The sequence below is a fragment of the Colobus angolensis genome, unplaced genomic scaffold (assembly GCF_000951035.1).
Source record: "Colobus angolensis palliatus isolate OR3802 unplaced genomic scaffold, Cang.pa_1.0 Scaffold3, whole genome shotgun sequence".
Taxonomy (NCBI): Eukaryota; Metazoa; Chordata; class Mammalia; order Primates; family Cercopithecidae; genus Colobus; species Colobus angolensis.
The window spans coordinates 20145415-20159972 of NW_012116265.1; the positions used below are offsets into that span (position 1 = coordinate 20145415).

The window sequence follows — 14558 nt, forward strand, 5'->3', positions numbered from 1 at the left end:
ACTCTGGTAAGAGGACTGCTTGAGCCCATGGGTTCCTAAGTTACAGTTAGCTATGATCATGCTACCGTACTCCAGCCTGGGCAACAGAGCAAGATCATCTCTTAAAAAAAACGGGAGGTAAGGGGAAGGAAGGGCAGGGGAGGCCAGAGAGGTAGCATTAAAAGATAAAAAGATAAAAGACTTTGGCCTGTGGGGTGGGTCACACCTGTAATCCCAGCACTTTGAGAGGCTGAGACAGGCAAATCACTTTAGTTCAGAAGTTCAAGACCAGCCTGGCCAATATGTTGAAACCCTGTCTCTACTAAAAATACAAAAATTAGCCAGGCATTCTAGTGCACGCCTGTGGTTCCAGCTACTTGGTAGACAGAGGCAGGAGAATTGCTTGATCTCGGGAGGCGGAGGTTGCAGTGAGCCAAGATCACACCACGGCACCACTCCAGCCTGGGAGACAGAGCAAGACTCCATCTCAAAAAAAAAAAAAAGGGCCAGGCATGGTGGCTCACACCTGTAATCCCAGCACTTTGGGAGGCTGAGGCGGGCAGATCACAAGTCAGGAGATTGGGACCATCCTGGCTATGACAGTGAAACCCCGTCTCTACTAAAAATACAAAAAATTAGCTGGGCGTGGTGGTGGGCACCTGTAGTCCCTGCTACTTGGGAGCTGAGGCAAGAGAATGGTATGAGCCTGGGAAACGGAGCTTGCAGTGAGCTGAGATCGCGCCACTGCACTGTTTCCAGCCTGGGCGACAGGGCCAGACTCCGTCTCAAAAAAAACAAAAAGACTTTATCTTTGTGTGCTAAGCACACATATATAATAAATAAGTCTACATTCATCTTACCTCCCATGTTTTCCAACCCATTTATCACCGTCTCCTTAATCTGTAAATCAAAATAGGTAGATTTAATAGTCTTTAAACTTCAACGTTTCTATATAATAGTTTCCATACTTACAAAAGGCAGCAATACTATTTAGCACCTTCTGTCTAAAAACAGATACTCTTTATTTCATGTAGGTAGTCCAGAAAAGCTTCCTATCAATTGATTTTTTTAAAGTAATATCCTATTTTCCCGTTGTTTAATCTCTTCAATTAGTAACAGATCACAAGCTATACACTCTAAAACGAAAAATAAAGTACAGAAGCATTCAAAGGTACAACTTTGCCTATCATCTGCAGGTTTCAAGAATAGCCTAGGCCAGTCCAGGTGCAGTGGTTCACACCTGTAATCCCAGCATTTTGGGAGGCTGAGATGGGCAGATCACTTGAGGTCAGGAGTTCGAGACCAGCCTGGCCAACATGGTGAAACCTCATCGCTACCAAAAATGCAAAAATTAGCTGAGTGAGTGGCACGTGCCTGTAATCCTAGCTACTCAGGAGGCTGAGGCAGGAGAATTGCTTGAACCCAGGAGGCAGAGGTTGCAGTGAGCCGAGATTACGCCACTGCACTATAACCTGGGTGACAAAGCGAGACTCTGTCTCAAAAAAAAAAAAAAAAAGAGCCTAGGCCAGTATGTCTGAGGCCCAGATTAATAACTCCTGACTTTCAATCAACAACTAAGACATACATTAGGATGTCCAGGGAGGACAGGGAAGAAGTATGGTGGTAAAGGCATCAGGAGGTGCTTACATGATTTTTGAGAAAGCACAGCTTCTAACACATAGTAGCATCCCATAAATATTTGTTAAATTAATAAACATAACAATTTTACATTTGGGGGAAAACCTATTGATTTTGTAATATAATCTATGGAAAGTAAAGCTAAAAAATTTTAGATAAAGGGAATAACAAACAAGGGTTTGTTAAGGGTTTGTTAATCAGGAGGTTATACTCACCTGGGAGGTAGAGTTACTTTATAATATTCAGCATACTTTTCTTTTGTAGGAATTTTTATAATGAAACTAATATGTTTGCTATAGTACATTTAAATAATGCAAAATTATATCAAGTAGCAGGAAGAATTATATTGATAAACAATAGAAGTTCTACCTTTAGCTTTCCTTCTTTAAACCACTGACTCAGCTGTAGAATGCCAGGCTCAAATTTGTCTTTATAATTTAACACCAGGAATCTTTCCCTGCAGTGAGGAAGAAAAGGATAATGATCAGAGAATATGACGGGAGTGGTATTCCAAGATCATACCATTCCAGAATTTTAATATCTGTTAATCCTTAAAATATTAGGACATAATCACATTGAGTCTGGTCAGATACAGTTTTATGCAGAGTTACAGGTATAACTGTAGAAGACTTCTATTAATAATTTCTGTTACCAGGCACAGTGGCTCATGCCTATAATCCTAACATTTTGGGAGGCCGAGGTAGGCAGATCACCTGAGGTCAGGAGTTCAAGACCAGCCTGGCCAACACGGTGAAACCCGTCTCTACTAAAACATAAAAATTAGCATGATGGCAGGTGCCTGTAGTCCCAGCTACTTGGAAGGCTGAGACAGGAGAATCGCTTTAACCTGGGAGACGGTGGTAGAAGTGAGCTGAGATCGTGCCACTGTACTCCAGCCTGGGTGGCCGAGCGAGACTCCATCTCAAAATAATAAGTTTTTGTCTGCCCAGTATCTACAACCCCATTTGTTAATAGCACTGTGATTTTTCCTTTGTGGGTAACATCCTTTCTTGACCCTCATGTGACCTAATCCAGGCCAGTCAAAGCCAGTAAGTATGTTTTCAGGGAGCTAGTTAGCCAAAACCTAAATATTGAACGGGCTTAAAAAATGTGTATTTTAAAGCTTTTTTTTTGAGACGGAGTTTCATTCTCGTTGCCCAGGCTGGATAGAGTGCAGTGGCATGATCTTAGCTCACTGCAACCTCCGTCTCCCGGGTTCAAGTGATTCTCCTGCCTCAGCCTCCCAAGTAGCTGGGATTACAGGTGCCCACGACCACGCCCGGCTAATTTTTTGTATTTTTAGTAGAGATGGGGTTTCACCATGTTGGCTAGGCTAGTTTTGAACTCCTGGCCTCAAGCAATCCACCTTGCTTGCTTTGGGATGTGCTAGGATTACAGGCGTAAGCCACCACACCCGACCTAAGGTTTTATTTAATAAAGAAAAAGTGTCTATGAAGAACAATAGATTTCATACACATCTATGATATTTAAAACCCCATGAACCGGTAATAAGGGCAAAGAGGAAGAACACACCTTGTGATATTTCTTTCTTTCTGGACTGCCTCTATAGCAGGGGATAGCGGGGGAGGATAAGGCACATCTTTGTTGTACTGAGAAATTTGACCACACAGGATGATGTGGCTGTTCTCATTCATCTGCACAAAGAAAAATGATGATTAAATATCCCTTTCCTATGTTTACTGATTTTATGGCTGCCATAATGAAAGCCTCCTTGATTATTTAATCCTTTTTGTCAACTAGTTCGATTTTTTTTTTTATTTACCTGTTAGAGGTATTTGAGAATTTGAACTAGCTAGAAATAATTACATTCCAAAGGAATGTAGAGGCAAATAAATGTTTGGTAATCAGCAAAAGAATTACATTAGTTGTTGTTGCTACTTATTAGTGGTAGAACTATATTTTTTTGGATTTAAATAATTTAATAATCTCAACTGCAAATAATTTTAGATGCAGCAAAGGACTATGTAGTGTTAATACCTCATGTTGATATTTTATAATATTGTTAGTAAATATACATAAATACATGCAGTCTGTGAAACCCATTCTCTACACAAGGTCTGGGGGCCATAGCTGTGAGTGGGTCAGTGGTGAGTTAGGGGTCAGAGCTTCATCATTTCAACAATGCAACTGTAATTTTTCACAAAAATAAACCAAAAGTGAAAAATATAATATTGGTAGCAAATAACTGAAATTGAAGTTCATAGTACAAATCTGCAAGTAAAGAGAAGTAGGTATCAGCAAGCTCTTTTGTATCACTTAAATACAATACTGATCATCACATTAAGTCACAATAATCCCTCCAATTTTATAAATTTTTTTCTCAGTATTAGGTAAAAAGATATCACAAAATATAAAATGCAGTATTCAAATTTGTAATAGAAATCAGCAAACAACCTGACTTATCACTGTATCACTGATGTTACCACCAACATTGTCAAAATAAACATCCACTCCAGCTGGGCATGATTCACGGAGTTGTTCTGCCACATTCTCTTTTTTATAATTAATCGCAGCATCAAAGCCCAGTTCTGAGGTCAAGAGGACGCATTTCTCATGTGTTCCACAAATCCCCACCACTCTGGAACAACCTAACAAATGGCCAATCTAGGGGGGAAATTTGAAGATTAAATGGCTTTATATTGTCACATTTAAATGTAAAAATGTACAAGTATACAAGATATTACAGGTATATGATAGTGTTCATTACAATTTAGGTTAGATTACGCTGCTTTTAATGAAGAGTAATTTGAAAGTAAAAGAACTGAGGGCAGACAATGTCATCCCTCCAAAAAAATTATTAAAATTGAACAAAGTTAGACTTACGTTCCTCAACTTATGATGGGGATATGTCCCAATAAAACCATCTTTTTTTTTTTTTTTTTTGAGACGGAGTCTTCGCTCTGTCCCCCAGGCTGGAGTGCAGTGGCACGATCTTGACTCACTGCCAGCTCCTCCTCCCAGGTTCACACCATTCTCCTGCCTCAGCCTCCCGAGTAGCTGGGACTACAGGCGCCTGCCACCATGCCCGGCTAATTTTTTTACATTTTTTAGTAGAGATGGGGTTTCACCATGTTATCCAGGATGGTCTCACTCTCCTGACCTCGTGCTCCACCCACCTCGGCCTCCCAAAGTGCTGGGATTACAGGCGTGAGCCACCGCGCCCAGCCAAAACCATTGTTAGTTGAAAATATCCTAAGCAAAAAATGCATTTAATATACCTAACCTACTGAACATCATAGCTTAGCCTAGCCTACCTAAAACGTACTCAGAACACTTATGGTTGGGCAAAATCATGTGGCAATATGGTACACCGCAGAGTACCAGTTGTTTACCCTCATGGTCATTGTCAAATTAAACATCCACTCCAGCTGGGCATGAGTCACAGAGTTGTTCAGCACATACAGTGGCTGACCGGGAGCTACAGCTTGTTGCTGCTGCCCAGCATCTCGAGAGAGTGTCATACTGATATCACTAGCCTGGGAAAAGACTAAAATTCAAAATTCAAAGTATGGCTTCTACTGAATGCATAGGGCTTTTGCATCATTGTAAAGTAGAACCATCATAAGTTAGGGACCATCTGTAGTTTAAATGTTAAAATCTCACAATTTTTGGCTTTCACTCATTGAAGAATATAAAATCAAAGAATAAATTTAAAAAATAAAATTTCACAACTTAAATCTAATTTCATAAAAGGAATAAATAATCAGACCCAAAGCATCACATGCAATTCATTATTTTTCAGGCTTGTGGCGAACTAAAATCGCAGCTCAGACACAATGTTTGTTTTCAATGGTTTCAACCTATAAAGGCTATTATTTATAAAAGGATGTACTTTTATAAGATTCTTTTTTTTTTTCAAAGAAACAGGGTCTCACTCTGTCATCCAGGCTGGAGTACAGTGGTATATTCATAGCTCACTGTAACTTCAAACTCTTGGGCTGAAGTACTCTTCCTGCCTCAGCCTCTCAAGTAGTTAGGACAACAGAAGTGCCGCCACACTGGGCTAATTTATTTACTGAAGAGTCTTACTATGTTGCCCAGGCTGGTCTTGAGCTCCTGTCCTCAAGTAATCCTGCCACCTTGGCCTCCCAAAGCACTGGGGTTGCAGGTGTGAGCCACTGTGCCAGGCCGACTTCGTAAAATTCTATCAAAATGTTTACACTTCTAGAATTCAACAAGTGGTTTCTTATTTGAGGATATTAATTTAAAATGTGAGTTTGACTTTTAATTCATGAATTCCAAACAGCTTCTTTATCATTCTCTTCCTTATAATAATGAAAGCAGGCCGGGCACGGTGGCTCAAGCCTGTAATCCCAGCACTTTGGGAGGCCGAGACGGGTGGATCACGAGGTCAGGAGATCGAGACCATCCTGGCCTACACGGTGAAACGCCGTCTCTACTAAAAAATACAAAAAACTAGCCAGGCGAGATGGCGGGTGCCTGTAGTCCCAGCTACTCGGGAGGCTGAGGCAGGAGAATGGTGTAAACCCGGGAGGCAGAGCTTGCAGTGAGCTGAGATTGCACCACTGCACTCCAGCTTGGGTGACAGAGTGAGACTCCGTCTCAAAAAAAAAAAAGAAAGCAAAGCTTTAGCGTTTACTACATCTGTTTTTGGTTAACAGAGAATAAGATACTAAAATCTGCATTTTTTATACTGTTATTAAGAGAGTCTAAGTAGGTAAAAAAAAAAAAAAAAAAACCATTTCTACAAGAAACGTTGTAAGTCATTATAAATTTATTCAATTTTGGCTGGGCATGGTAGCTCACACCTATAATCCCAGAACTTTGGAAGCCAAAGCAGGTGGATCTCTTGAGGCCAGGAGTTCAAGACCAGCCTGGCCAACATGGCAAAATCCCATCTCTACTAAAAATACAAAAATTAGCCAGGTGTGGTGGCACACACTTGTAGTCCCAGCTACTCTCGAAGCTGAGGCATGAGAATCTCTTGAACCCAGGAGGCAGAGGTTGCAGTGAGCCAAGATTGTGCTACTGCACTCCAGCCTGGAGACTCTGTCTCAAAAAAGAAAAAAAAAAATTATCCAATTTTACATTTTTAATGGTATACATATATCCGGAATTTCAATTATGAATTATAACAATCCTCAAATAATCAGAATATCATATAATTCTCAGAAAGTTTACCTGCCCAGCCACGGATCCACAGGCACCTGCAGCCCCACTGACAACCATTGTCTTATTAGATCCAGCAGTTATATGACCTTTTTCCTGTATCCCAATCAAGGAAGTCAAACCAGGCATACCTATAGCTCCAAGAAAATATGAAAGGTGTCCATTCACAAGTTGTGGGTCTACCTAAAATAAAATATATACTCTTTAAAAATAATACTAGGAATTCCTGTTTTGAGACAATATAGTAGAGACAATATGTTATGGACTGAATTGTGTCCCCATAACATTTATATAGTAAAGCCCTAAGCCCCAGTGTGACTTTATTTGGAGACAGGGACTTAAAGGAGATATTTAGGATTGAATAAGGACATAAGGGTGGGGTCCTAGTCCAATAAGACTTGTGTCGTGGCCGGGCATGGTGGCTCACATCTGTAATCTCAGCACTTTGGGAGACTGAGGCAGGCGGATCACCTGAGGCCAGGAGTTCGAGACCAGCCTAGCCAATATGGTGAAACCCCGTCTCTACTAAAAATACAAAAAATTAGCAAGGCGTGGTGGTATGTGCCTGTAATCCTAGCTACTTGGGAGGCTGAGGCAGGAGAATCACTTGAACCCAGGAGGCGATGGTTGCAGTCAGCTGAGATCATGCCACTGCATTCCAGCCTGGGCGACAGAGTGAGGCTCCATCTCAAAGTAAAAAAACAAAAACAAAAACAAAACGGACTTGTGTCCTTATAAGAAGAAGAAACAAAACAAGATCTATCTCTCTGCACACCCACAGAGGAAAGACTGCCTGAGGACACAGCAAGAAGGCGGCCATCTGCAATCCAGGAAGAGGGGCCTCCCCAGAAACCAAATTTTCCAGAACTCTGATCTTGAACTTCTAGCTTCCAGAACTGTGAGAAAATAAATCTCTGTTGTTTAAACCACCCAGCCTGTAGTATTTTGTTATGGCAGTCCATCAGTATAATAAACAACCCAATATGGTTTATAGAAGAGTAAACCATTCATCAATCTTGCTAAAATTCTATACTTTATTTGTAAAGAGTAAAAAAGCAATATTACTTCTCTTTATATTAAAAAGAAACTTTAAGGCCGGGTGCGGTGGCTAACGCTTGTAATCCCAGCACTTAGGGAGGCTGAGGTGGATGGATCACAAGGTCAGGAGTTCAAGACCAGCCTGGCCAAAATGGTGAAACCCCATCTCTACTAAAATTACAAAAAATTAGCCGGGCGTGGTGGCGGGTGCCCAAATCCCAGCTACTCGGGAGGCTGAGGCAGAGAATTGCTTGAACCTGGGAGGTGGAGGTTGCAGTGAGCCGAGATCATGCCACTGCACTCCAGCCTGGACGACAAAGCAAGACTCTGTCTCAAAAAAAAAAAGAAACTTTTAAAACCAATTCTCACATAAGAGACAAAATATTCTTTCTGTTAATGCCCCAAGTATGAAAAAAAAAAAAAAGGAAATGCTTAACAGAAAAATACTTGGCAACACTGGAAGATTTTTAAGTCTCTGAGCAATTCCAACATGAACATGTACCTATAAAAATCAACTCTGGCTGGGTATGGTGGCTCATGCCAGTAATCCCAGCACTTTGGGAGGCCAAGACGGGTGGATCACGAGGTCAGGAGTTCACCACCACCCTGGCCAAGATGCTGAAATCCCGTCTCTACTAAAAATACAAAAATTAGCTGGACGTGGTGGTGGGCGCCTGTAATCCCAGCTACCCGGGTGGCTGAGGCAGAAGAATCACTTGAACCCGGGTGGCAGAGGTTGCAGTGAGCCGAGATTACGCTACTGCACTCCAGCCTGGGCAACAGAGCAAGACTGTCTTAAAAAAAAAAAAAATCAACTCAAATTCCAACAGTTCTCATTACTGATGTTTAAAATGTACCATTAAGGCTGGGCACAGTGGTTCACAACTGTAATCCCAGCACTTTCTGGGGCTGAGGCGGGAGGATTGGTTGAGGCCAGGAGTTCAAGACTAGCCTGGGCAATATGGTTAGACTCTTGTTTCTACAAAAAGTTTAATAAAAATGGCTGGGCATGGTGACTCACACTTGTAATCCCAGCACTTTGGGAGACCGAGGCAGACAGATCACTTGAGGTCAGGAGCTTGAGACAAGCCTGGCTAACATGGCAAAACCCTGTCTCTACTAAAAATACAAAAAAATTAGCTGGGCGTAGTGGTGCACACCTATAATCCCAGCTACTCGGGAGACTGAAGTGGGAAGATCACTTGAACCCAGGAGGCAGAGGTTGCAGTGAGCCAAGATCACTCCAGCCTGGGTGACAGAGTGAGATGCTGTCTCTAAATAAATAAATAAAAGACCCAGTCAGGCTATTGCCTATTCTTTTGGTAGCTGCTCTGAAACAACTTTTATTACCTGAGAGACTTTATTTACAATAAGATAATCTTTGTTTACCACGCAATTCCTCCCCTTTCCCTTTTTGTTGCCATTTCCCCCAAAAGCCTCAAGTCCCATTCCTTTAAGCTATAAGAACTTCAAGCTCACACCTGTAATCTCAGCACTTTGGGAGGCTGAGATGGGAGGACTGCTTGAGCCTAGGAGTTTGAGACCAGATGGGGCAACACAGTGATACCCCATCTCTAAAACAAACAAACAAGCAAAGAAACAAACAAAAAAAAAAACCTTCAACCATCTGGTCCCTCCTTTGAGTCTCCTATTCTTCTGTGAGGCTCCAGTGCACATACATGAATTAAAATGGTTTTTCTCCTGTTAATCTGTTTACTGTCAGTTTATTTTAGCAGGCTCAATTATCAAACCTTCAGAAGGAAAATTTAAACTTCCCTATACAGCTAACAGTGGAAAAGGAACAAAGACTTTCCGCATTTTGGCAGCTAGCTAAAAGAAAATATATGCTTTTATTTTTCCCTGATTACAAACACAACTGAATATCAAATGCACAAAGTAAGAGTTACACAGGGAAAAAAAAAAATCAGATACGTTCATATATATATCACCTTTTCAAGGTTATTTCCATCCAGAATAACTTTGGTTTGCCAGGGCCAATAGAAAGAAGTCACAAAATCGCCTTTAGTCAAATTTGTGTGTTTGCTTTCTTCTATAATTCCAATACCTCCACCATCAACGACTTGAGATAGCTGCCAAGGTGTTATATAATCAGTGCCAGTGTCTTCATTCATTCTACAACGCTGAAAAAAGAAAACATTAAGATAATTTTATCCAATAATGTCAAACCACTCTACTAATTTACCCAATGACTAAAAGTATATAATGAGTAATATATCGCATACAATACACAAAAATCAACTCAAAATACGTTCAAGACTTAAACATAAGACCTGAAACAATATGGTGACTATAGTTAATAACAATGTATTGTATACTTCAAAATTGCCACTGGCTGGGAACGGTGGCTCATGCCTGTAATCCCAGCACTTTGGGAGGCTGAGGAGGGCAGATCACCTGAGGTCAGGAGTTCAAGACCAGCCTGGCCAACATAGTGAAACCCCATCTCTACAAAAATACAAAAATTAGCCAGGCATGATGGTGGTTGCCTGTACAGCTATTCAGGAGGCTGAGGCAGGAGAATCACTTGAACCAGGAGGCGGAGGTTGCAGTGAGCTGAGATCGCACCACTGTACTCCATCCAGCCTGGGCAATGAGAGTGAAACTCCGTCTCAAAAAAGAAAAGAAACTTGCCGCGAGGGTAGATTCTAAGTGTTCTCACCACAAACAATAAGTATGTGATGTAATCCATGTTAATTAGCATGTTAGCATGACATAACCACTGCACAATGTAAACATATTTCTTTTTTTTCTTTTTCTTTTTCTATTTTTTGATGTGGAGTTTCGCTCTTGTTGGCCAGGCTGGAGTACAATGGTGCGATCTGGGCTCACTGCAACCTCCGCCTCCTGGGTTTAAGCAATTCTTGTGCCTCAACCTCCTGCGTAGCTGGGACTACAGGCATGCGACACCACGCCTGGCTAATTTTTGTATTTTTAGTAGAGATGGACCTTCACCATATTGGCCAGGCTGGTCTCGAACTCCTGACCTTGTGATCTGCTGGCCTCAGCCTCCCAAAGTGTTGGGATTACAGGTGTGGGCCACCGCGCCTGGCAAAAATTTTTATTTGTCAATAAAGTTGTTTTTAAATAAAAAATTTAAAAATTGAGGTGACAGTTGCAAAGAAAGCTCTGTGAGTATTCTAAAAGTCATTGAATTGTACATTTAAATGCATGAAACGTATGCTAGTAAATAAAGCTAAAAATTTTAAAGAATTACTTAAGGAAATTGAAGTAATACTATACACATTATACTAGCAAAAAGTAATACAAAATAGTGTTTTGATGGTTTCAAAGGATTGTGGCCAATTAGGTACACTCACATGTTGCTGATACTATAAAACTATTTTTTATGGAAAACAAACTAGCAACATATACACCATAAAACTTGATTTCTTTTGGGCTAGGAATTCTGTCTCCCCAGTGGAAATAAGCCAAAAAGAAGTGAAGTAATTTTTATACAGTTGCTCATCCCAACTTCAGACCAAGCACTCTCCCTCCCTATTTCATGCCCCCTAACCTCAGATGAGTGCTGTCTTCACCCCTCGAAGACAAGAGTGTTACAGTGGGACCACACCCTGTCTCAAAAGGAGGGCTAACAACTTCTCTGGGTAGTAGTCAAGGCTCTCTTCCTCTGTGGCTCACTCTTGCCTCTATCATGAAATCCAAAATGTAGAGGACCACAGCATGGACGAGGAAGTGGAAAACATGGAAGGACGCCTGATCCCATGTGGTTGTGTACCCGGTAAAACCGGGTAAAAGACGAAACAGAGAACTGATGCAGAAGCTTCTGTAAGAATACATTTGCTTCTGTTTGTCTGCCACCTCCCACGTATTCCTTAAAAGGAAGTGCAGCCACAGACACTGGCCAGACCCAGGGCCTGACACTAAACACAGCTAGTAGGAAAAACGGAAATAAGTTCTCTGAGATACAGGAAAAAAATCTACTGTTTCCTCCTTTCACTCACCACTCAACACTTTTAAAAACAGATGTGGTGAGGTATTTCCCCATACACCAACCAAGCAATTCTGCAGAGGGCATCAACTGGGTGTCCCCTAATTCCATTCAGTTCAACTGTGACACTGTCTACCTGGATATAGTGTCAGGTCCCACAGATTAAAGGCTCAGTCCCACAAGACTGCACCTACTTCAGATGCCAATCTCAAGCCCTAGGTTATGGTCTGTGCTTCTGACAAACTGGCTACAAATCAGGGTCCCCACTCTACTCTCTCCTTTGGTTTAATTTGCTAGAGCACCTCACAGAAGTCAGAGAGATACTTTACTTACATTTACTGTTTATTATAAAGGATATTACAAAGGATATAGATGAATAGTCAAATAAAAATAAAAATTAAAAAAAAGACAAAGAACAAAAATTAATTTAAAAAAAAAAAAGATGAACAGCCAAATACAAGAGATGCATGGGGTAAGGTATATGGGAGAAGGTGCGGAGTTTCCACACCCTCTCCAGGTGCACCACCCTACAGGAATCATCATGTCTTCAGCTATTTGGAAACTCCTCAACCAGGTCCTTTTGGGTTTTGATGAAGGTGTCATTATATAGACATGATTGATTAAACCACTGACCACTGGTGATAAACTCAGCCTTCACCTGCTGTCCCCTAGCTGGAGGTAAGGTGGCAGGAATAAAAGTTCCAACTCTCTGAGCATATATGGTTGGTTGCCTTGGTAACCAGCCCCCATCCTGAGGCTATCCAGGAGCCCCCCAACCACTTGTCATCTCATTAGAATACAAAAAGACACCTTGGAGATTCCAAAGGCTTTAGGAATTGTGTGCCAGCAAAGAGCAAGAAGACCAAATATTTCCTATTATAAATCACAATATCACACAAGTAATTCCCTAGAGCTAAACAAATGATGTCAACAGAACAGAATGTTATTAACCACCAAAATAATAATATTTGAACTAGTTTTCCCATTAGAGTCACTTAAAGAATATGAAAGCACACCTATAAACCCACCACTTTGGGAGGCTGAGGCAGGAGGATTGCTTGAGGCCAGGACTTTGAGACCAGCCTGGCTAACATAGTAAGACCTTCTTCTCTATCAAATGAAAATAAAAAATTAGAAAGAATATGAAAGCCAAGTTGTATATGCACATTAAGGATAATCATGTAAAATACTGTGTACACATAATGATTAATTTTAGTTGTGAATTGGAATGATATAAAATCTCAATTATTTAACGTTTGTTAGACTCCCTTTTCCCTTTTAAAGCTGCTTAAAAAGCCTGGTGTGTGGCCGGGCGCGGTGGCTCAAGCCTGTAATCCCAGCACTTTGGGAGGCCGAGACGGGCGGATCACGAGGTCAGGAGATCGAGACCATCCTGGCTAACACGGTGAAACCCCGTCTCTACTAAAAAATACAAAAAGCTAGCCGGGCGAGGTGGCGGGCCCCTGTAGTCCCAGCTACTCGGGAGGCTGAGGCAGGAGAATGGCGTAAACCCGGGAGGCGGAGCTTGCAGTGAGCTGAGATCCGGCCACTGCACTGCACTCCAGCTTGGGCGACAGAGCGAGACTCCGTCTCAAAAAAAAAAAAAAAAAAGAATGAGTTTGGCTCTTTCCCCATGCTCTTGCTTGCACTCTTTCTTTCATTCTTTCTTTTATTTATTTATATTTTTTTGAGATGGAGTCTCACTCTGTTGCCCGGGCTGGAGTGCGGTGGCACGATCTCAGCTTACTGCAATCTCCGCCTCCCGGGTTCAAGCAATTCTCTTGCCTCAGCCTCCTGAGTAGCTGGGATTACAGGTGCCTGCCACCACACCCAGCTAATTTTTGTATTCTTAGTAGAGATGGGGTTTCACCACGTTGGCCAGGCTGGTCCTGAACTTCTGACCTCAGGTGATCTGCCCACCTCAGCCTCCCAAAGCGCTGGGATTACAGGTGTGAGCCACCATGCCCAGCAACCTTCTTCTACATTTTATTCTCCTTACGCTCTCAATGGACTGGATGATGCTCACCCACATTAGAGAAGGACATCTGCTTTATTCAGTCCACCAATTCAAAAGCTAATCTCTTCTAGAAACACCTTTGTAGACACACCCAGAAATAACGTTTAACCAGCTATTTAGACATCCCATGGCCTAGTTAAGTGGACACATAAAATGAACCATCACAGAAGACAATACTCCCCAAATTGATCTACAGACTCAAAGCAATCCCTATCAAAATCTTCTGTGCAGAAATTGACAAGATGGTTCTAAGGTTCATATGAAAATTCATGGGACCCAGAAGAGCCAAAACAATATTAAAAAAGAAAAACAGGCTAGGTGGGGTGGCTCACACCTGTAATCCCAGCACTTTGGGAGGCTGAGGCAGGCGGATGACGAGGTCAGGAGATCAAGGCCATCCTGGCCAACACAGTTAAACCCTGTCTTTACTAAAATACAAAAAAATTGTTCAGGCATAGTGGCTCACGCCTGTAATCCCAGCACTTTCGGAGGCCAAGGTGGGTGGATCACCTGAAGGTCAGGAGTTCAAGACCCGTCTGGCCAACATGCTGAAACCCCATCTCTGCTAAAAATACAAAAAATTAGCCAGGTGTGGTGGTAGGTGCCTGTAATCCCAGCTATTTGGGAGGCTGAGGCAGGAGAATTGCTTGAACCTGGGAGGCAGAGGTTGCAGTGAGCCAGGATTGCACCATTGCACTCCAGCCTGGGCAACAAGAGTGAAACATTTTCTCAAAAAAAAAAAAAAAAAAAAAAAAAAAAAAAAAA

At 41.8% G+C, this 14558-nt stretch overlaps 1 protein-coding gene across 3 annotated transcripts in view; it reads right to left on the minus strand.

Annotated features, from left to right (window-relative positions):
• PTGR2 (prostaglandin reductase 2) overlaps window positions 1-14558 on the minus strand; it is a 37773-nt gene that overhangs the window by 2600 nt on the left and 20615 nt on the right. For all 3 annotated transcript variants that reach the window (XM_011949595.1, XM_011949596.1, XM_011949594.1), the window contains exons 4-9: window positions 9756-9947; window positions 6781-6951; window positions 4033-4242; window positions 3151-3272; window positions 1987-2074; window positions 840-879 (exon numbers count right to left, since the gene is read on the minus strand). In XM_011949595.1, the coding sequence (XP_011804985.1) occupies window positions 840-879; window positions 1987-2074; window positions 3151-3272; window positions 4033-4242; window positions 6781-6951; window positions 9756-9947 (823 nt within the window). The remainder of the gene's footprint in view (window positions 1-839; window positions 880-1986; window positions 2075-3150; window positions 3273-4032; window positions 4243-6780; window positions 6952-9755; window positions 9948-14558) is intronic.